General features: G+C 36.4%; 1 protein-coding gene across 10 annotated transcripts in view; it reads right to left on the bottom strand.

The window, feature by feature from the left end:
- The window catches only part of DMD (dystrophin), a 1,316,389-nt gene that overhangs the window by 903,073 nt on the left and 389,257 nt on the right, over positions 1-24,059 (bottom strand). For all 10 annotated transcript variants that reach the window (XM_062600033.1, XM_062599961.1, XM_062599984.1 and 7 more), the window contains exons 3-6: positions 17,308-17,400; positions 16,562-16,639; positions 13,624-13,716; positions 8,670-8,842 (exon numbers count right to left, since the gene is read on the bottom strand). In XM_062600033.1, coding sequence (XP_062456017.1) covers positions 8,670-8,830 — 161 coding nt within the window. In that variant the 5' untranslated portion in view covers positions 8,831-8,842; positions 13,624-13,716; positions 16,562-16,639; positions 17,308-17,400. The remainder of the gene's footprint in view (positions 1-8,669; positions 8,843-13,623; positions 13,717-16,561; positions 16,640-17,307; positions 17,401-24,059) is intronic.

Here is a 24,059-nt window from a genome sequence, read left to right as displayed (position 1 = left end):
TGCATAAGCTCATAAAATAAAATTTAGCCAAGGGAACATTACAGTAATCACAGAGTTATATTATGACTTTCTTAAAAAAGTCTTGCTCAAAATAAACGTATAGAGACTGTAGTGTGGAAAGATTAATCACAGAGATGAAAGTTTTTAGGACAAGGAAAGAACAATATTTGAAAAACCTCCTCTTTACCCCAAAATATTTTTGCAGTGATTTGAAGTCCTAATCACATAAATGTTATTCTGAGCAGCACATTACACAATCATGGCTGTGTTGGCAATGTGAATTTTATATATAGGAATAAGTTTTCTCCCAACCCATCAGGATTCCACTAGGGAAAAATAATAACATTAAGTACTATTTATTGAAGGATGACACAGTATTGTCTCATTCCTCTTGAGAAATGTTTGTCATTATAGATATTATTACAGATATTCAATTTCACCCACCCAACCAATATTCTCAAATACATAATATAGGAAGCAAATTTGAAGTTAATGGGTCCAGGTAGGCCATTACCATACCATCTCAATATAAGACACAGAGAGGACAAAAATATTTTTGTTTGTTTGTTTGTTTTAGGCCTCAAACATTCTTACATGCAAAAGTTTGATTAAGAAAACAGTTTTGGATAATGTCACATTATAGAACATCTTTGCTGAATTTGCGTGCTTAGCAGCTCTATTGCATATGTGTCTGTGTGTAGCATATGTAGCATATACAGCATCTCTCGCACTTGTGCAAAAATGGCAGAAATTGGAACTTTCTGAGAGGTAACTATAAAAGGTAAGTAGTAAGAGCTCCTCAGTAAAGCACTGACTGCTTTCTTATGGATTTTCTTCATATTGTAAACATAAAAAGAAAAGAGAGTGTTGATTCCAAGCCAGCTCAAAAGTACATAGCCATTTACTGCATCTCAGCTCTGAGAGCACTAACTTAATCAAAAACAAAACATCTCCTCCCATCACCAACCCATTCGAAAGCTCTCTCTATTCCAAAAGCAATTTAACTCTCCAGATTTCCCCCTTTCTTAAGAAAAAAATCCTCAAGTCCATACACGTACACACACCTCAGTGACCCCATCTCTAGAACATGAGTGCCATAACGGCAGTTTGAAATGTCAGCCTCTCGGTGTGATGTCTCGGCAGATGTCTCGCTGTGTATATTTAAGGGGCAATACTGCCAAGTACCATCGCCAGAGAGATTACAGCAGAAACGATTTTTAAGGACTGTGGTAGGTACATGGCAAATAGCTTTTAAAAATCCCTGAAACATCAAAACAGAATTTCAGCCAACAACTGGCTTGCTGAGGAGTTTTAAATATAGGTGTAAGCAGATGTGAAATAGTAGAGAAAAGATATCAAAGGGATTACTGATTCTCAGCCTTTGATCTGCTCTCCCTGTGTTGTTCAGATGGTACAAAGGGAGAGCAGATCTGCTCTCAAGTCTGCAGCTTGGTGCATCTCTGATAGGGAGTAAAGCCCAGCAGACAGAGGTAGTGGAGTTCACTCCTCTTCCAGAAAACCAAAGAGCAGACCCATGTTCAAAAGAGTCAGGAGCAGCTAGAACATGTTGAGCTCCAGTAACCCACTAGCTGATTAGCTAAAGTAGCACTGACCTTTCCGTAGTTTTTAACGACATTGTGGAGAGCCAAAATTGAGAGGATTTAGTGTTTCAAAGAGAATTTTTATACTGTAAAATCAGAAGTTACATTGATTTTCAGGTAATTTTTGTTCTTTAAGTTCTTTCCTATAACTAAACAGAAAGAAAAAAAGGAGAAAACAAAACTGGTATTTTTCAGAATATATTTGCAAGGAAAATACCTGGTCATTACCTATAAAAGAGAATAGGTTTTTTGTATGCCAATCGCATAACCTATGGGGCAGTAGATCACTGAAGGCGAGATAAGGGAATCTGGAGGAGCACTACAAGGCCAAGAAAATCCAGCCATGCCTTTACGCAGAAAATTAAAGTCATGGATAAGACCAATCACAACCACCACAAAAGCAGCAGGCTACCATCAGATTTAAAGCAAGCAACAAAACAAAACTCAGAGGCAGCCGACGACCGTGTTCAGTAACTCCAGCCCAACACAACTCTGTCCTCCCAGCGTCAGCCCTGGCAGTCAGGCAGACTTCTAAGAGAAACACAGATTCGTGAAAGCCTACTCTTACTCTTCCTCAGAGACCACCTACTAAATCTTCACCAATAATGGAAAGCTAATTCTAAACCTACAATAAAAAATGAGTCCAGATAAAGAAATTAAGACAGAAAAAAAAAAAAAAAAAAAAAAAGCAGCTTATAAGCAGTGAAGAAAAAAACAGGATTTCTGGAAGTCTGCTTCTTTACCTACTTCAGATATGTTAATTCATTCAAATAAGGTTTTTCCATATGAACAGGAAATTAATAATGCCTCCAAGATATGTATGGCAGTGAATCCTGGAGTGGTGATGAATTCTGCTAAGGTGTAAAGATTCAAGAAAAGTAAGAAAAATAAAGTAGAATGAAGCTGGTCAAACATACTGCTCACTTGAAACATTAAGTCACCTAATAACAGTACTAATTTTAATACATAATACATATTTCCATTTCTAGATTAAGAAAAGAAATGCTAAATCAGAAGGACATAAAGAGGAAAAAAAAGAAAAAATAGAATTTACATAATCAGTAAGTTTTTTCCCCCTTATACTTCAAAGGGAGAGTTTAGAAAGACAGCAATGAAACATTTTGAAGATGCTTTCATATCGCAGTATTTTGCTGTAGTCCTATTGTTTTCATTTCTTTAGCATTTCTTAAGTGAAGCTTATCATAAGCCTTTAAATAGGCAACCTTTATAATTATAACTTTTACATAGCTCTCAGTAAAAAATAATTATACAACGGTAATTATGAACATTACAAAAAAACACCATTCATGTATAATAGGCCATTTCCTTAAGCAGTTTTAACATCTAGCTAAGGGCTCCAAAGTAATTTAGCAGAAAAGCAACTTACAGATTTAATTCACAAAATTTTTCCATAAATGTAAGTGGAGAGGAGCTACATTCACATCATAAAAGTTATTGCCTCCTTTTTAAGAGAAAAGTTGTTTCTTCATCACTGAACTTTCTATACAAGAAAATTTGCAGGTACCTCCAGTTTTCTCACAGTTTAAACAAACCAGCAGCCAGTAACATAGAGCAGCAGGCAATCCAGTGACCTGTCAGAATAGAAATATTCTCATACATTGTCACCCTATCATCTTCTGCTTTCCCTCTAGTGTACTAAGGCACGCTTTGCTTCTACAGTTCTTTCTCCCTCGACAATCTGCAATCCAGAAGCAGACAGCTGCAGTGAAGTGCTGATTTCTAAGGCAGTCACCCAGTCTAAGTTCAAGCAAATTTAAAGAAACAAGAAGGAAGCTAATGAGTGCTTCTTGCTCCCACTTGAAAATCTTGATTAAAAGGCCATAAATAGCCTGAGTAAAGTTAGAGGAAAAAGGCAAAGATCTTTCTGAGACCCATATGGAGCTACAGAGTCTACCAGAAGTTAACAGGGAAAGTCTTCTGTGATATAGAGCCTGAATTAGGGACAGTATCAACAGTAGCAGGACTGACCTCTCTTCCTTACCACAACAGTTTATTTTTCTGATATTCCTAGGAGGATGGTGCCACACCTTTTCTTGTTTATTCAGTACAACTTAGAACATACTGTTCATGGCAATGCATCCTGAGTTTATCTTTTTATCCTGAAAATACATACCTTGGGTTCACTAACATGCCCTTGCAGCTTTGTAAAGTAGCCCAAGCTCCACTGTTTCTCACACTCAGTATTAAAAGCAGAGCAATAGCTATTGAGCATAGGTATCCATAGAGATAAGGCAATTATACAAATGGGAATATCTACTCAAAGTAGGCTCTTGAAAAATGACCAAAGGGCATTAGAAATATCTGATCAAAACAAAACTGTCAGCCTCAGTAGGAGAAGACTGGCTTAAAAAACTATGAGAGATGATGCTTCCTACTGAGAGTATTGCTCTTGCAGCATGTTATGTCTGTATATTCAGTGGTTCATGCAAGTCTCTTACTTTCTTTTAATTCCTTCAAGAAGGCAATGAGCATTTTCATCCACATATGAATTCCACACTAATCTCTGAACCTAAAAAAAAAGTAAAAAAAAAAAAAATCCTACCTATCTCAGAAAACATTATGTATGAGAAATTAAAATATCACTAGTTAAAGGACAGGGATTAATTTGCTGTATTTTTAAGACTTGTAGCTATCTAATTATTATCAATGTAAAAAGAACTATAAAAGACCATGTCAGTGGTTCACATAAAGCCAGTATCCTCTCACTGAATATAACACTTAACTCTTCCAGCTACCAGGAGCTTAAGGAGTTTCTGTGTTGGAACATCTGTGCTTGGGCAGGTATGCCACTGTGGGACTTCAAAAGGTTATCTTAATTTTTTTTCCCTCCATTCTTGAGTTTCTTGCATCTCACTCCAGAAAAAAAGATGACTTAGTACTACCTAAGATGTTTTTGGAGGGCAGATACTAAAATATAACAGTGGTACAAACAAAAGAGGCACCATAATACACTCCTCACTGTTAAGTTTAACAGTTTTCCAATGTGTTTATTCCTTGACAGCGAGGAATGGACTATGGTGAATATGTTTTCTGTCATGTAGTGTCTATCCTTAAACTTTTCACACCATCACTGTGTCTTGATACTTGTTGGTGAAACAGATAAATACTATTTAGTAACTGAATCCATAACAAAATGGTATACACAGAAAACACATAAACACAATGTAGAAGAGGTTGAGGTTTGCTTTTTGGTTTGCTAAGACTAGGTGGAGTGATGGAATACACATAGTTAGTACCAATTACAGAGTGTTAACACCAAAACCAAGCAGACAGATAAAATTATCTTCCATTTTTATTTATTCCGTCAACTTTCTCTTGAAATTCTTTTCCTTTCCCTCACCTTGAAGTCAAAAGAAACCATCCACAGACAAAACTACTGCAACAAAAAGGTAACAGGCTGTAAACTGCAGCTGACAATGAAAGCTGCTTGAAGAATAAATCAAAGATGCAATAACTACAGTAAACATAGAATATAGTGTATAATGTTATTTATTTTAAATTTTATTTGTATTTCCTTCAAGATTGTTTGCCATTATCTGTTTTGAGTTGTAAAACAGTTGTGTTTGCAAGAGAACTATTTTATTTCTTTGAAAATACATTAAAATATCATGTTTAAAAAATGTTCTGCTTACTGTATGTAATGTTTTCTGGAAGTAGAACTGAATTAAATCTATTTTTAGTAAATTACAATTTAAAAATTTGAGCACTCAGCTAAAATTTCAGCTATGGTAATATATAGAACACAGTGTAATAAATCTTTTGATATAGTTATAAAAAAGGCTTTAAAAAAAACCCCCATTTGTAAAAATACTAGTGTGATTTAGCTATAAAGTAGAACTACCGAATACAGTAACTGATCTCAACAGGTTTGTACTTTATGTCAAAACTCATTGTTAATACTACACCATAATAACACTAGGTTGCACTGCTTTTATAAGCAAATGAAATAGGACCAAGTTTAGAAAAGAAAATACTGATGTATTGTGAAAGACTGACTCCTATTGACAGCAGAAAGAAATTACTTTCCTGTTACTAGGAAAGCTTCCCTCCCTTTAAATGAGCCTAGAAACTATGGAAATTTTTGACTAGTATAATTATCCTTTCGGAATTGGTGGGATTTTTGTTTGTTTTATTGCTTTGTTCTTTTAGTAACAGATAGTCTAGGAACAATGCTAATGTTTGCAAAAAATACACATCCTAGCACCTGGCCCACCATCTGAGTTCATTATCACACCAGGTTTTCCAGCCATGGCCAACCTTTTTTTCTGACTGACTCTGCTTTCTCTTCCAAAAAGCAGCTAAATGTAATGAAGACTGAGCACACATGCTGCAGACTGAAGGTCGAAATAGAAGTCTCTCCAGCTAAACTGAGAGCTGAACTCGAAGGCTTCAGAATAAAAAGCAGGAGCTATTTGCACTACAGACTACTTTTCACAGTTAAGTCATTAAAGTCTGTAAAGAAAGAATCCAAATGTGTTATTTACTTTCCCCTCAAATACTACGAAACTCACATTCTTGAATGAACTTTCATCTAAAACAAATTGTAAGATGTTGTTTGTATGATTCAGAACTATACACGGCCCTCTTCCAAAATTGCTAGTATTTGTCTTAGATGTGTTACTAGCGAATTATTCTACAAATGAGTTATAAATATTTCAAACAAGTACTTGCAGCACTTTTGCTCAATTAAAAACAACCTTTGGATGTGGCAAGTGAAGAGCATTACTGATTATACAATGCTATCACTTTGATTCCCCATCTCAGTAGTAGCCAAATGTAGTGGTTACTGTATATTTACCAAAGTAAAAATCAATATATCTAAAATATCATATTATAATTATGGTCACTGATTATTTTACCTACCTGTTAATTAGGTTTTCATTATAGAGTTAAGCAGCTGATTCTTTGTAGCAACTTATCCCTGAAAGCAATTGCCATCATGAAAGTAGAGCCACTCTGGAGATGCAGTGAATGCTGAAGGAGAAGCAGGAGGACTCATATCCTTATGAGTCCAGTTAAGGATGACGTTTTCCAAGCCTGTTAATCCAGCATAGACTGGCATTTCCACTTAGAGAAGCAGCCTCAGGAGGCAGCTTAACATTTTTACCTAATACGATGTAACTGTGGACTCCACTCACGAGAAGCAGTATCACTCTTTCCCCCTTTTTGCTCTTCATTCCCCAGGCTTACCAAGGCCTAGATTTCATGCTCTCACTATTTATTTCCCTTGCATTGGATCATGGGACTGATCCAATGACTGATAGCAACAGAAAGTCAATCTGACCTGACAGAAAGATGGCTCACAAGAACAAATAAAATACCTAGATACTCCTGTTTTTAGTGGATTGGCTTGCCAAACCACCTGCCCTGGTACCATTGCCACTAGTTCTAAGAGGCACACGAGGCACAAAAGAAAAGAGTCAAGGATTGCAGGAAATTTTATTCTAATTTAGCTCCACAAACCCAGTTGTCCTAACACCTGCATAAACACTCGAGTCAAGATCACGAAGGCAGAAGAGCACCAGGCCCGAGCATGGCAGTAGCAGAGAAACAGCAGGATGGGGGTGTCACTTGCTAGTGTTTTTAGTAACAAATGCAGGTGAAAGGCTGCACTGAGACTTTTTACAGTATAATAAATTCTTCTTTAAAATGGTGCCTCGCTCCTACCATTACAACTAAACAATATTTGTAAATTGAAAGTTCCTGGACCTTAATTCAGTCAGGTCTATTCAGTGATCTCAGGCATGAACAGCCTCAAAAATTGACCTCAGAGCAAAAGATGCCTAAGTTTACACTGTGACTAGGATGGAGGAGTAAAGCATAGGTGGCCACTGTAAAAGACTGGGTGGCTGCCAGTGTTAGTTTTAGGACTGTTACAGTAAAGGACTTTATCAGTCAGCTTCATTTATAAACAGTTGCATAAGTCAGTGAAAATTTTGGAAAGAAACAGCTGCAGCTCTTTGCTGTAGAAGCTGGGAGACATACATTGTCTCAGTCTGTTGTAGAAGTATTTTGCCTGATTTTGAGCATTTAATGCAGCCAAGAATAAAAATTAAAAAAAATTGTTGCTTGACTTGTACCACTACCTAGTAAATCTCTGTAATCTCTTACTAAATCAAATGTATGTATTTATCTGTTCAAAAAATCTCAGTTCTTACCAATAATTCAGAGCAGTCAGCTAGTTTTCAGGCCAATTCCCTTTAGGAGAGAGGTATAAAAGCTGAAGAAGACAGATCAGGGGCTTAAAATATTAGAAAATGAGTATTGTTTTAAAAACAGTAGTGGCAGCAGCACTACCAACTAGGCTTTTAAAATACATTAACTGTATCTTTTCGTTAAGCCGAGTACACTGAACCATGAAAGGACTTTGAAAGCTCTTTTTTTCCCCCTTTTCTTTTTTTCTTTTTTCTTTTTTTAACAGTGGAGACTAGAACAAGATTACCTCTGAGAGAGGAATAAAAATTCAAATCAGTTGGGCAATAACATGAAAAGTCTTGAAAACAAGTCCACCTTTTCCTGCTCTGTCCTTTCAAGGTAAATCCTTACTTTCAATCCAGCAACCATCAGTGGCTTTCAACAAGCACTAAACTGTCCTTTTCTAGGTTTCTACAGAAAGATGTCCTCTTCCCTGCAGGACAACCTCAAAGGCTTAACTTCAAATCTCTTTCTTGCTCTTCTCAAAAGTTTCCACACCTGCATTCCTACTTCAGACCTCTACACAGGCTCTACACTGAAATACCAGAAACGGTCTGAACTGAGCATCTTCAGTTTCTCTGCAGGAAAGCTCAGCCCCTCTTATCTTCAAGAGGATTCAATCTGACACAGCACCCAGGGCAAAGCAAACAGGCAGCCTTTCAAAAGAATGCTGAAAAGTCCACATACAAGAAACAGGAAAAAACAAAAAAAACCCAAACAAACAAAAAAAAAAAACCACAACTCCCCCTCCCCACTAACCATAACCCCCCCTATAATAGGGACATCACCTTCAAGCCCTCTTACAGCCCTCTGTTGCAAGCTCACTGAAGCAACGAAAGCCAGTCTTCCTACCTGTGGCTGTGGAGGAGTGCATTGAAAGCCAACCCATCAGACCAGCTACTGGTGAAATTGATAACGTTGACCTGCGGGTAATTCCGAGTTGACTGGCGGACCCAGCTCAGCAGAATCTTTTCACTGTTTGTCTGTTGCAGTCCAGCCATGATGTTTTTCATTACATCTTTGACCTACAAAAAGAGAAAGAATTTTATCAGTGGTGAACTTATTCATTAAAAGCTGACTTTTTCTTTGACCCCCCCAAAATTCAGTTGCCTGCACTGAAGCCCTAAAGAAAACCTTCCTAAGTAATTACAGAGTGTACTTGGTGTCACAGTATACTGATAGCAGTGAAGTCTTCCTGTTTAAAAACAACCAATGTTGACTTCTTGGTCATCTTTTCTAATACATTCAGCACATGCATCACTGTGATACATAAAGTGTTCTGTGAAGAAACAGAGAAAGCACATTTATGTGCATTGTTTATGGGAATAGACTGCATTTGAAATAAGTATTTTTCCTTGTAGTTTTCTTTTCTCTGACAAACATATCCTTAGTTAAGAGGATACATTGTAGCAAAGCTGATTAAAATGATGGAAAACACTCTTCTCATATTGACAGGGTTGAAATAAATACCAAGAAAAATAAACATGTTCAGAGGACAGTAAATAATGTTTTAGACCTAAATGTATGCCCTATATTTGCACACATACATTTCAATGAAAAGGAAATTCAATTTTATATTATTTAAGGAACATTGTATGTGTTTCATTTTCTTGAATTTAATTTCATAATTAGTTGAAATTAGAGAAAGCTTATCCATCTACAGCTGTCTTTCTACAGAAAACAATTCTAAGGGGGCTTCTAAAAACATTAGTCTGGTGTTTGACATAGAGTCACTTACACATTTCTTAGCAGCTTCATCACCAGCCAAAGAGCACCAAAAGTTGTAGTAGTATTTTTCTTTAAAGTGTTCCCTTTTAAGTCGCTGCTTTTTCGATTTAAATGTTTACTTAAGCTTAGCAGCTCTTTTAAAGTGTTACCTAAGATAAATGTAAGAACAAATGGAAAGTTGCCTATTGGTTCTCTTACTCAATATATCATTCATTATAATTCTCCAGTTGAATTGTTCATCGATCAGTTTCAGTGGAAGAAGAATATTTAGCACAGAAGAAACTTCATTATATGGGACACTTCGAAACTGTAAAAACTGTAAGAAACCATTTAGTTTTAAGTTTTACGTTTTTTTTGGTTTTAGTTTTACTATTTAGTTTTAAATGCTTTATATATCTGTGTGAATATCTTGAGTTTCTGGTTAATATTTTCAGGAGAAAATATTCTGTCCTCATTATGGATAATTGCCACAGTAAACAATTTACATAATTGAGAGAGAAGCTAAGACATCGGTCTCCTGCATTTCAAAACTAAAAGTCCGCCGCAAGGAAAGCTCAGCCACCCCCAACAGTAAGCAACTAAGTCCTCGTGCACAGGAGTGCATGGGCGTGCACGTGTGTGTAAGGGGAACCAGGAACATCGTGTGATATGAAGCTTGCCTTAATAAACAAATTAGTTTGCATTATACCTGTTTTGCCTGTGACTAACACTCAAGACACCTAACATTTTATACAACTGGTACTTGGCTTGAGGTTGCTAGCCCTACAAGGGAGGGAGAGAGAAAAGGAAGAAAGAAGGAAACTGAAAAAGTTATTCACAACGGAAGGCGTTTTCACTTTTCTCCGTCACGTAGGAGTCTGACAGCTCCCTGAGAGAATGACTTAGTATTTTTTCACTTGCAATATTTCAGGTATTCTGACTGCATGGGTTACTTTTTATAGCCATAATCCTAAAAACTCTTTTAAAGGACATTTTAAAGAATTCTTTAAAGCATATTTTTGTACATGTTCAAGACATCCATCAAAATAAGGGATGTTCTTTGCTCATGATTCAAGCTGACGTGAGAGAACTGTTAGGATTTTGTTTCCACCACCACAATCCAGAAGAAAATGAAATGGTGACTCCAGTTAAAACACCAGTTCTGCAACAAGCATGCCTCTAGCCCCTGTGCTTTTAGTAGGCCTCCATACAAGCCTCTTGGAATGCATCTCCCTGAAATATATGTGTATTATTTCTTTTCTTTTTTTTTTTTTTTCCTTAAGAAAACCAGGATTTGGCTGCCATTTGTGTTTTACAAAAGATGTTTGTTGAGGGTTTTTTTATCCCACCCATCTTCCACACAGTTTGAAACATGGTCTTTTTTCCACCGTTCAGATATTCTTTGTCAAACGTAACAGTTGAGAAATTAATGGTTTGCTTTTGTTTTCATGTAAATGTTAATGAAACTGTGAGAGTGGGATCACAGAGCTGTGAGGAAGAGGGCAGCAGCTTCAAAGAAATGGAGACTGTAATAGATTCAACACCATAAAGAGCTTTGGCAGCAGGTGCTCAACTCAGAACTACGGTTCAAATTGAGAGAAACTTTCAATAATAATCTGGAAAACAAGCTAGATAGGAAAGGACAGAATTGCCACAGGGAGGCCTGAAAGTCAGGAGATCTTTAGTGAGCGAAAATGAGAGTGGCAAGGAGGAGACAAATCTTGGCTGCTGCAGTGCCTCCACAGCCTCCGCTTCTCAATGGCTGCTGAGCCTCTGGTTTTGCCCAGTCACCTGCAATAAAACTCTTTAGCTGTCCACACAACTTGTATCTATTTCACACACGCATAAGGAAAAAACTCATCTAGGTGACTCTTCCCAGGACTGCAAGTTCTTGGAATCAGAAAATGAGAGGATTTGGAAAAGCAGGATTACATCATCAAGCATAAACTGCGTCACTAGCACGCACTCAACTAACGAGTCTGTGCGTTGCTTTTCAGGCCTCCCACACGCTCCAAATAAATGTAACAGGCTTGAAAAAAAATCACAGGCGGTAAGGTATTTTACTCAAATATTGTGCTGCACACATATCTTTGATGATCCTGAGTCCATAACTTAGCCTTTAACAACAGTTTGTCAAGTTTGCAGCTTCTTAATTCCATGAGTTACCTGTGATGGCCAAAATGGCACCAACACAGAAAAGCATCCAGGGCTTTCTTAAGCAACTTATAGCCTTCTTTCACCAGAAGTGCTGGAAAGATCTACCATAGTATCAAACTATAAACATGGTAGAATAATCAGGAACATATTAAAATATGTTCGTGTAAATTACTTCAAAACCTGAAAGAAAACCTGGGGGAGAAAAAAAAGATTTTCTCCATAAAGCTGTAAATAAGCAAATTCACTTTGAACTGTTCCAGTCCTGTAAGGTAAAAAGGTAACATATGAAAACCTCCTGACTTTTGCTTAAAAAGAGAAAAGGACAAATTCTAATCTGGATTTATATTATCTTTTTAATTTTTCAGCAGCAACATGATTGTAATATGTTTCTTGTCAACCATATTTTAACTTGCCTTTAGAAAAGAAAAAGGAATAAATTTTATTCAAATTATAAATCTGCTTATTCAATTTTGAATAAAAGGAAAAGTCCAGAACTGGTATGGCAGTGCCTAGAAAGTATTGCACATTCTCACTTTAAATCAATGCTTTGCAGATACAGTCCCTGAACTTTCCATACACAAGTAGTTCAACTGAAGTCACAGGTACTATCATAGTTGCTGTCACAGTTATCACTAGGCTCAAGATCAAGCTTGAAATGAAATACCAAAGTACTGCAAGCTGAATGAGGTACCGAAGTATTCCAAGAGCACACGCCTGTGGTCAAAAACCTGACCTGACAATAAACATGTTTATCTTTTGCGTATGTGCAAGTATGCCTTAAGCGGAATGCTGGGAAAAGGTGAAAGAAAAATTAATTAGAAAGTTGTTAATACCAAAGCATATCTTTAACATTTGACTTCAGAAAATATATGAACAAATCAGAATACAAATTTCAACAAAAAAAATTCTCATGTCAGTCTGTAATTCATATAAATGAAAACACAGTGATTCAGTGATTATTGGTAGAAGTTGCACAGCTAGGTTTCATATTTTATCTACTTTTAGAAAGAAATTTAGAACTATGTTTTGCCCTTAAACAAAGCAGTATTGGAGTGGGAGTGAGAGGTAGGCGTGATTAACGGTTTAAAGCTTTTCCTCACTGTTGTTTTCACTACAGTAAATCAAGTAAAATTAGAAAAGAATAGCTCCTGCTTCCATGAATTATCTGTACATAATTTTTGACAGGATCATAGAATTTTTAAAGATAAGGTCTCTCAGGTTTTGTTTCCCACCGTCTTTGGTTATAATACTTACTGCCTGGAAAACAGAACCAGCACAAACAGTGACTCAGTCCAGGCTCAGGCAAACGCACAGACTCAGAGAATCTAGATGCTAATTCATTCTGAACTTTGATTTTACTGCTTTCTCAGAATTAGTGTGCCTAAGTGTCCTTATTTAGCATGTGCGCTCCTATAAGATTTGTATCATAACCCCTCCTTTCTCTCTAAAGAGAAAAGATGCTAAATGAGCCACGTCTGCTTATATAAATAGTGAGAGCAGCAGCTTTTCAGTGTTCTAACAATAACTCCTATCATGATGTGGCAGTGGTGAAAAAGCAGCAAATATTATTATTCAATTAAAACATGAAAGTCATTCCTTTTTAAGGTATTAGAAAGAAAAATGGGTGACTATGAAAGCAGTATCTCCACACTGGTTTTGTCTATTCATTTTTATTCCTATGACTGCATTATATTTTCTATTGCAACATCTGTATGAAATTCAAGTCAGCAGAGTAATGCTAATGCTCCAGAACTATTTTATCTTCTTAAGATTCTTAACATCCTAGATAATATGTAAGCAGATTGGCATAAGATTTACTAATTTAGTCATGAATGATTTGTAGATGATCTTATGTTGTTTACAATGTCTCTGTTTACTTTGTAGGTTGTGCTTGGATAATGATGGAAAAAGGATCAGTAGAATATGCAGCAATGCCACATACCTGCCAGTGGAGGATTATATTCCAAATCAAACCAAGGGTCAGCTTATGATTTCCATCCACAATGTCCGAGCTGCCAATATTTACCAAATCAACCTATTAAAGAACCAAAACATATTTGTAGCAGATTAACAGTGAGCATAAGTGTCAGCTTCATTTGTTTGGTGTTGACTTCCTTTGGGATGAGGGAGAAAGAGGAGTGGGCTAGGATATAGCTCTCATTTGGTTTCTGCTGTTTAGTAAGCATTCAACTCATGTTTTATAAATGGCACAATTAATGTGCTGGCAAAAGCAAGGACCAGACAATGATCTAGAGTTCCAATTATTTCAGTTCAAATATGTTGTGAAAACTTACAATTAAAGTAATAGTTAATAATAATTTAAAGACCTTTTATATTAAACCTCTACCATTAAAATACACAAAACCAAAGGATGACACAGAAAAGCTCATGTTACATGCTACATACATCACATACGTTTTACATAATATACTTTGTTGAAAACAATACATATATTTAAACTTGTAATAAAGAACTAAGACAGTATTCTTTATATTTAGATTAAAATAGAATTTATTTTACTTTTATTACAATTTCCAACACATAAAGCAAGGCAGGATGTGGTTTGGAGTGCAGAGAAACCATGACTGTGATTTAGGCAAGCCTTTTCCACATTACTTTGTCCAGTAATGCTGTTTTTCCATAATTATATTATGCATCTGCACTTGTCACCCTGGCATATTCTTTCTTTCACATGTGAAATAATCCTTCACCCCCACTCCCTGTTTTTATGCTATCTAAGTAAGAATGCCAAATTCAGAGATGTGATTGCAAGAAAGTACAAGATAAGACCTGCACTTTAGGATGGAAACTGTGACTCTAAAGTTTGCATCCCCACTGTCTCATGGACGCAGTTTTTCATGGTCAAAACTGAGATTTACATAGCAAAGTCACCACTTTTCGCCCCATTATTGTACAAATTACAGTCTGCATATCTCCACTGTACTTCTGAAGCTATTTGAAGTCATATCTGTAGGATGACTAAAGGTAAACATAAAACAAGCCTTTTCTTTTTAAAATTTCTATGCATCTATGGATAAGTCATTTTTACTAATCACATTCAAAGCTGATATATTGTCAAGAACTCTAAAAAATCTCTAAGAACTCTTTTCTTCAGGAATTAATCAAATTTTACTAACAGCACAAATGATTTGCAGTTCCTTCTAGCTAGCAGTCTTTTGGAACACTTTTCAAGTGTAACTTTGACTTTATATCCTAAAATGTCAAATGGCATCCAAGCGGTAACTATACACTGTAAAGTTTATTAAGATATCATCCACGTGTTCTACAAGCCAAAGCTTCTGCTTTTGGAAACAGAAGCCTGAATTCACGGAGACTACATCTGTTTTGCTGAAACAGAGGAACACTTCCCAGCTGGTTTCAGCTGTGCCCAAATCCATACTGGGGTAAAACCCTCCTCGCCAAAATATTATCACCTCTCCATAGAAAGGAAACCTGTCAGATGGGTACACTGGAAGTAGCAGCATTTCCCCATCTGCTACAATCCAGATGACTGCAGAGTCTTGGAGCAAGGATGGCATATGCCAGAAGATGAATCTAGATGAGTCAGAGGTGTTTAATAGCCTTAAAACCATTGATCTTGCATTCCTGAAGTCCTATAGAGATCACTCTTGAATTGATTTTGAAGGTTGAGGGAACTATTTCAGAGGTAGATCTTTTGGCTTAATACTAATTTGATTCACAATATTGTGGATTATTGACAAAATCTTCATGTATGAAAAGGATAGCCTAACAGGCTAGATGGCCATTCTTTTTTCTAAAAATATGACTTTTCTTCTATATTATTCAATTGAAATGTGCTCTACTTTCTTTCTACACTTTAAAGGGACTATAGCTGTATCCTGGAAACTGAATGAACAGCTCATTAATGGATTTAGCTGATATTTAGTAAGTAATATTTTTTAAAAGCATTTACAATTAAAATTTGCCATCACTGATTTTTAAATTGATATCAAATATTGCAGATACTGCAAATTTAGAAACACTGTATTTTATTTACTTAAAATTCTGTTAAAAAAGAAATTCAAGCTAGAGGTCTTCATGCTGGTTTTGTAAGGTCACTTTCATTTATGCACAAATCCTCAGATGGATAAGTATTACCTTAGTTTTATAAAATCGATGACTTTTTTCAGCAGCTGCACTCAAGCATGTTTAGTGACCTACTGCAGTTATCAAGAAATTCAATATAATATGCGTCACAGAATACATTATCACTGTTCCATCACACCTTACTGTTAAGTTTAAGTGAATGTTACAGTTACTTGAATTTATTCTTGAGGAAGAGATACAACATAATTAGCTGGCCACTGAAAATGTCTGGTAAAGTTATGGGTCCATTAGAAGGCTTGCACAAGGAAGATATTATGGGAGTATTTACTCCAATATGATACACAGGATACTCGCCTGAAAAGTCAACCTTGACAAAGTAGTGTGGAAAGTGGCTTTGATTTCGTTCATTTGCTTAGTGCTATGACTCATAAGGAACAGATAGCAATGAAAAAATGCCCAAAAATATTTCTTTTAAGACAACTCTTGGGTTTGGGGACCTCGTAATAGTCAAGAGTTTTATGAGGAGAAATTTTGATGGGTGGCACCTCCACTAACATAAGATTGTGCATCTTGATTAGTCTTCAAATAGCATTCATTATAGATACATTATTCAAGCATTTGCTAGCAGCAGATTTTAAACTCTTTGAAATATATTCCATCCTAGAGCAGAACATATAAGTTCCTAAGTCACATTAATAAAACTGCCCTCACTCCAGAGATTGTGTATTGTAGCTGGACTTGTACTCAACAGTTACAAAGTAGTAAGCAAGCTATCTACATGTTGTTCTGACCCTGTCCAGCTGATCACTTACATTATTTCTCTGCAAAACCTGCAGCGCTTTGTTGACGTTGTTCAGAGCATGAACTCTTGTGGAGCCCTTTTCTTTTGTCTGTAAAGGAAATAAGATAAATTTGACTGCCCTGAAGGAGAAACTAGAATACACTGTATATAATCTAAAAATTGTATTACACCCATAGTTTTATACTTCATTTACTTGTGACAGTATCAGCAAGGGTATCATAATATATTGTACATATGTAGCTTCTCAATATGAAATAATGGTAATTGTGAAACACATTGGATCTACACTTGGAAGCTAATTTGGTGTCTTGACATTTTTCAGTGAATGGATCTAAATATGTATTAAAAATCAGAATAAATCTAGATTATTTTTATTGTAGTGAGTCTTCTACTCCATGACACAATCTACAACCGTTACTATGACAACCAAACAGATAAGCATTTTATAGTATTTACAAGTATATCCTCTTTGGGCTTTGACTCTCGAACTCAGCCTGTTTCCTTACTCTTTTATGAGAAAATTTCACAGAGAGATCCTAACCTTACAAAAACCAAACAGGAGCAAAAGGAAGGCTATCCAAACATTTCTAAAGTGTCATTTTAGCATTTATAGGTTAATATTAGCAAACTCTTCTGTCTTTTTAGAAATGTTTGCATAGGCCCTCACCAATGGAGGAACTTAAAGAGGAACACTTAACTACACCTATAACACCGCCATGACTTCAATATACAGGAAATATGTTAATATATACGTACAAGTTTTTGGCCTGTAAGGCATTCCAGGAGCTCCAGAAGTCTTCGTCCATCTCGGAAATCATTAAAAAGATCTTCTATATAGCGTCTTCCAAACTGAAATGAAACAATGCCTTTAGTTAACTCAAACACCACAAAAATGCAGACACACCATTGTTAAAATATGATATCCTACCCAGAAAAAAGTGATTGTCATACAAACTGATGTATTCCACCTGTGTAAAAGGACTGTTCTACTCTAATTAAATAGAGAGAAGGATGTAAGGGTACATCCTTCATTCCCTCTTAAAATTATAATAGTCATCATTTGTGAGAATTTCTTGCAAATCCAAAAATTTATAATTTATTCACATTAATTCACACTGTTAAGCCATAAGTAAATACTAAAGAAGCTTAAGCACAAACTACTTCAGGAGGAAAACAGGAAGAATAATTTGCCAAATTAAAAAAAAATGGAAAGACTTCTTAAGTTTTTCCATCAAGTGCCTAGAAGACTCTTTTCTATGACATAAAAACAAACCTGTAATTCCAAGGGAAAAGGTAAGTCTTAGGCTTATTCTATATGAGCCTATCTCATATCTATGGGATAATAGGACATACTTGGAATAGTATTAAATCAGGGCATTATTACTGTAGGTGGCTAAAACTCAGTTCCCATTTTCAACACAAAATCAGCAACCCGAAGAAAGGAAATACTTGCTGTTTTTCTCCCTTGTGATGAGAAAAGGTGATTTACTCTTTCTAAAATGAAAGTCAAGTTTCTGAGCTGATGCTTTGACTAATGCATGAAGTTTTAACAAGATAGAAATATAATTTGTATATACTTTAGTCACTGTGTAGCTTTTATATGCACCTATAAATTCTCACATACAGTATTTTCATATGTATGAGCTATTGAGAACCTCAACAAAAAATAGTGATTATTTTGTCAGTGTCAAGTAGATTTGCCTGTCCCTATTATTTCTAATTTGTGAAGTTTCACAGATGTTTTGACTGATCTGAGAGAAAGAATCTGTGCTTTAGTTTGCTCAAATTGATGCCACGCTGACCTACACTGTAGCTAATCCACTTTTTTCACAGAGCACTGTAGAACCAGGAATCCACGTTACATGGAAACCATTTGCTTTTCTGTCAGCAGAGTTGTTCTATCACTACGCGTGGCAACACTCATTAGAGCTACCTGGGAATTTTTTTTAAAAAAATAAATTCTCTGAAAATATCAATGCTTTCAGAAGGCTTCTTAAACAGAGGACAGAATTAAGGACAGTCTCTAGTGCTAGAGTCATTTTTTCTGGATTGATCGATATTTATATGTACAGCACAAACTATTGCGCTCTTGGTTACTCTGGCATGATGCTGTCCCTCTTTCAAGTGTTTTACTGTTCTCAGGTGGTAGCTCCTTTCTCTCCCCTATTTTGTTTTGCTAAGATCTTGTTTCGGTTTCCTGGAATAAACAAATCCAAATCATCAAAAATTTTCTGCAGCAATTGCAACCCCTGTTTTCTAGCCCACTTCCACACCCTTGCAATGCATTCCAGTTAACAGCTGATTTCCAGCAAATATATAGGCTGCCATTTGATTACCCGAAATATTTGAAAAACAGTACAGAAGAGATTCAAGTATTATTTACTCACCCTGCTCAACCTCTTGTATAATCACGTGCCCTTACGTAACTCAAGCATGCGCGGTTTCCCTAAAGTTGTAGATTCCTTAACCCGTACGGCACAAATTCAGAATGCTGACGGAGAGACTAAACTGAAATATAGTGGAAAAACTACTGTTTTCCTCTGCTCTTGCAGACCAAAGGTCACTTTTGCGGAGCGGAGCCGCGCGAGCTAGGCACTTCTAAAGGAGCATTTAAACACTCTCGAGGAGGTTCAAGCGATCAATAGGCCTTATCTAACACTCTGAAAGAATCCTGCCCACGGTGCTACTGAATCATTCGGAGAGTATGAGCACAGTGACATTTTGGTAATGGAATATAATTATATTGCTTTGTATCATAAGGGAGAAATAGAACTAGCCTTCTTAACTGCCTGTGTGTCTGTCTTTCTTCCATTTTGTACCATTTTAGCTATTCATAAAGTTTAGGTTGAAATCTATCTAAGAGAGCATAAAATTCTACTTGACAAAATAATACTGGGTTTGGGGGGTTTTTTTGGTAAAGCTTTCAGAAAGGAAATAAAGACGCAGCATGGTAGCATTTCCAGCAGGACATTTTAATTACAAATAAATTACAAGTAAATCTTAAAACAAAAGATACCATTGATTTTGACAGTCTTGGACGTATACTTTCCATTAACTAGCAACTAAAAATATCTTAAGACTTGCTATGCTGCTGCCACACATTTCATCCCTAACCTGAAGAAGCTTGCTATTTCTCTGGCAGTAGGGGAATTAAGTCTTCTTTCTCAAATAGACTGATTGTCTTCAGTGGACCAAGTTTGCAGTAAGTCTTCAGGAACAAAGAGCTTAAAGATGCAGCAAATAAATTCATTGTGTTTTCAAGGTCATTCAAAAAGCATGTGTTAAGTTGTATAAAGCTTCAGAAATAATGAAAAAAAACGCATGGCTAGTCTATGGTTAATCAAAATAGATAGCTAATCCTTTAATATAAACTCCTTTTAAAAATAGCCTTAATTAAGACTGTCTTTAGGTTGTGACCTATAACTTCTACCCTTTTCCTAGAGAAGAATGAAAAAGTTCAGAAGAATCTCCTGGGCTTTTTACATACATGTTGATGTACTACGTTCCCTATATTATAAATGTATCAGAGGAAAAAAAAGATATAAAAAAGAGCTGTATGCTGGATTGTTGATTAATACTTTGTTTTGTTCTTAGTGTATCTCAAAGATGGAAGAGATTGGGAAAAATAGGGATAGTACAGGACAGAGGAAGGACTGTAGATACTGCTCATGGGGCACAAGGAGACTTTTCTTCAGTACAGTAGCAATTTCCCCACCAGTGCGAATGGCAGCGGTTTGATCCTAGTCAATATATAAGTTGTCTGTACAGAGAAAACATCAGTTAAGCAGATCAGCAAAGTAATTATAATCTCTTTCTTCCTTAATTGCTTACTTCAGGGAAACAATTAATGCAGGGATTTGGGGTTTTGCAGGTAGAGATGAGAAGAGATGAGAAAAAAACAGAATAAAGAAAAATAGTAACTGTAAAACTGAAATAAAATAACAAAATGAAAGAAACAGTCTTTCTAGAAATAAGATTGACAATATAAAATCTAAGATGGGAATTTATTTCTATATAATGTTGGATTCCTCATGACTATAAAGACTCTAGGGATTTAAACATATCACAGTGTTTTAAGTCTTACTTTAACCTACTGTCTTCCTGTTGAACAAAGGTCAAGACGCAGACAATTCTCTCAGTTTAGCTGTTATGGCTGTTGGCTGCTATTACTAATCTTTACATAAGGAGAGCTGAAGAAAAGGTTTTTATTAAAAAAAAAAGACAAAAAATGAGACGCATGAGGAAAGATAAGATTCCCGCTTTACTATAGACAAAATTAAACCTTCAACTCCAATAAAGATTGAAGAGAGCTCAAACTAGAGTTCTCAACATACTTTTGTAGTATCTCAGGAGAAAAAAAAAACACATGTACTTTGGCCAACTACACAGGCTGTCATCTTAGAATTGCAGGATGATGTACAACTAACATTTCAGGAAAACACGGTCACTTGCCATAGTATCTTCCTCTAGACGTTATAAAGGAGTGATGCATACTTAGCTAACACCATACATTAATGCAACTGCATGTACCTATCCTAGAATGCTCTCAGAATTATTTAGATTGAAATTAAGTCTAAAAGCTAGTTATTTTCCAAACTCAGACAGCAACTGAACCAGTCTTACGGCAAAGAATGTTGTTTAGAAATACAAAAGCAGATGGAAAAGAGATAAAAGAGAAAATTGGGAAACAGATGGGAAGGAAGCGTTGATAGATAAATGTAGATTCGCAAGTTGTGAATCCGTTGTTGTGTGTATATTTAGAAATCTTAATACAACAAACTCCACCCTCTCCATCCCACTACTACCTAATTTCATTGCCACATTCCTGTGTTCTTCTTACCATAGACTCTTTATACTGGGGCCTCCTTCTCTCCATTTAAAGTTAATAAATTATATTAAACAAGGAGATGGTTTAATCAGCTCATTCATCACAGACATTATGGAAGAATTTAATATTACTGGAAGCATTACATAAGTATTCTCTGGAAAGCTCTCTGATCAGTGTTACAAGCAAGCTATTAATTGTGAATGTGATACAGAAAAGAATGCCAAATAATTGAAAAAGAAAAAAAAAGGATAGGGAGAAGGAGAGAAAGAGAGAAGAGGGGAGGAAAAGGGAAGAGAGGAGAGGCTGGAGCAAGGGAAGGGGAAAGGAAAGGAAAGGAAAGGAAGGGAAGGGGAGGGAAAGGAGATAACAGTCCAGCATACAGGAAAATACAGAATAACAAGATTATAACATAGCTATTATTTGAGGCTCTTTAACATACATGGTTTTCTTGTGATTTATGAAATTGTCATATGATATAAACCTTTTCCCACTTTTCAGCAAAATTACAGAGGGTAAAAATTTGGCTGAGGAAGAAACCTCAGACTTCTCATCTTCCTCTCCAGGTAAGTATACATTTAGACTACACTCTTCATCTGAGGGCAGACCAGCCCTGTAAGAGAATTACTATAGTAAGATAGACATTGGATACTATTTCCTATGTATTTTACAATATTGCTGGCATATTATTATCAGTACATCTGGGAAATCTAGCAACAAGAGCTAGCAACAGAGGACAGAGACAGAGACTAAACCAAAGGAGAAAAAGACACTGCAAAAGCAGAGAATTCAAGGTTAGGCATGATACACTAAACAGGGGATTTATGGGTTATATTAGACTTAACGAGGAAAAATCAGGTTACTTCAAAACCAGTAGACCTAGAAGTCCTTCCAGCTCCCAGGAAAATTATATAACTATGGCCGCAGCTTGGGACAAGACCTGAGCCTCAAAGAGGGGCAAGGAAACCGGATGGCAGGGCTTGGAAGGGAGCTGCAGTGCCCTCCAGCTGGGGACCCAGCTGGAAGGGAGAAGGTCCTGGGGGCCCTGCTGTCAGCTCTAACCTCATAGTGCTGATTGCTAAAAGCATACAAAGAGAAGACACAATCCAGAAAGACAGAAGAGCAAAGGCCACACTTCTTCAGATAAGGTCTTCAAGCAATAAAGTCTCAAATTCAGTTCATAAATCTGTAAGTTTTGCTGAATAGATGTCAACATAAGGGGAAGTCATTTTAGAAGGAAGAAGAAATAAAAATTGGTTGGTTTGTATACGTTACCCTTAGTAGGGCTGTCAAATAATCAGCCTTTACTTACACTCAAAATATTTGACACCTCACTGTGAAACAATAACAAAAAGCTATTGAGCTAATCTCAGCACGTCATTCCAGTCAGTTTTAATAAAAGAGGGATTATTAATACTTGCTCTTGCTCTGCTAGGTATATTAAAGGTTGAATTTCTTTCCTTGACATATTAGTTTACTAGTTGTTTAGTTCTGTTGGGAAGTTCCGTGATACTGACTGACATTTTCTTTCACTGACGCTGCATTACTCTTACGGCATCAAAAGATATTGTGCCAGTCACGAGGGAAGAAAGACGCACCAGGGTATAGTTTAACTACGCTACAGCTTTACTGACCCAGGGGAACCCCAGCAATAACTCGGGCAGCGCATGTCGTCGTTTCTGCCTTCTTTGTTTTCTCCTCTTGCAGCGTGGAGGCCTTGGTATTTAAAAAATGACCACTACTGACCTACCGCGATAAGCTGAAAAACCCTTCTCTATAGATGCCACATTTCTCCCTGGTAACAACCCAAATACTACCATGCATCTCAGAAAGGTAACGACTGCAATGCCTGCAGCAGACTTAAAAACCCAGCTCTACCCCTAAATAGGGGTGTGTTACTAAATGTCTGAGAAAGTTCATGCTTGCGGGACACATACTCCCAGGGTAACGGCCCGTTTCATATCCAGACCCTGACATGCTTCTGTGATGACTCCAGATCCTCCTGGCACTTCTGTCCAGATCTCCTAAAAGGTTAATTTCCTTCAACACAAGGAGTCACTGCACTTTTCTAGTGCCTTTATCGACAAAAATCGCTCACATACCGTTAATGTTCTGAAGAATACTTTGTTATTTCCTTTTTAAAATACATCAGAGGATCTCACACATATCCATGGCAGTGATACAGATATTAAGAGAGACATTATCATCTTAGTATAGATAATCAGTGGCTTTCTTTGCACTCAGAAATTTGCTTGTCTCTAAATTAAATGCAAGTTAAAGAAAAAGCAGATAAATTTAAATTTGCCATAGTAAGCCACACTTCATCTTTGCTTTTTGAGACAGTCGGCAATCACTCTGGAGTTATGCACACCCCCAAGCTACAGCGCTCACCCAGGGAGGTCAGAAAGGTGCTGGTACTTCTGATGGCAAAGAGGTAGAAAGCTAAGGAAGACACAAGCAGCAGCTTCATCAGGACTTCCAAGTGTTTTATGGATACCTTACAAATAATCTCTATTATCTCTTCGGTCTTCTGCAGTCAGTACATAAGGCTTTCCGAGACTGCAAATGCTAGGACATTTTTCATGAAAAAGGGCTTCTAACTTACCTTGTCTTTGTTGAATTCTTCTCCAAGATTAATTGTATGATAATTAAACTACTGGAAGTTTTATCATGTATAACAGAA

The sequence above is a fragment of the Rhea pennata genome, chromosome 1 (assembly GCF_028389875.1).
Source record: "Rhea pennata isolate bPtePen1 chromosome 1, bPtePen1.pri, whole genome shotgun sequence".
NCBI lineage: Eukaryota > Metazoa > Chordata > Aves > Rheiformes > Rheidae > Rhea > Rhea pennata.
The sequence above is the reverse complement of the archived record's forward strand: the minus strand, read 5'-3'. Positions and strand labels throughout refer to the sequence as shown.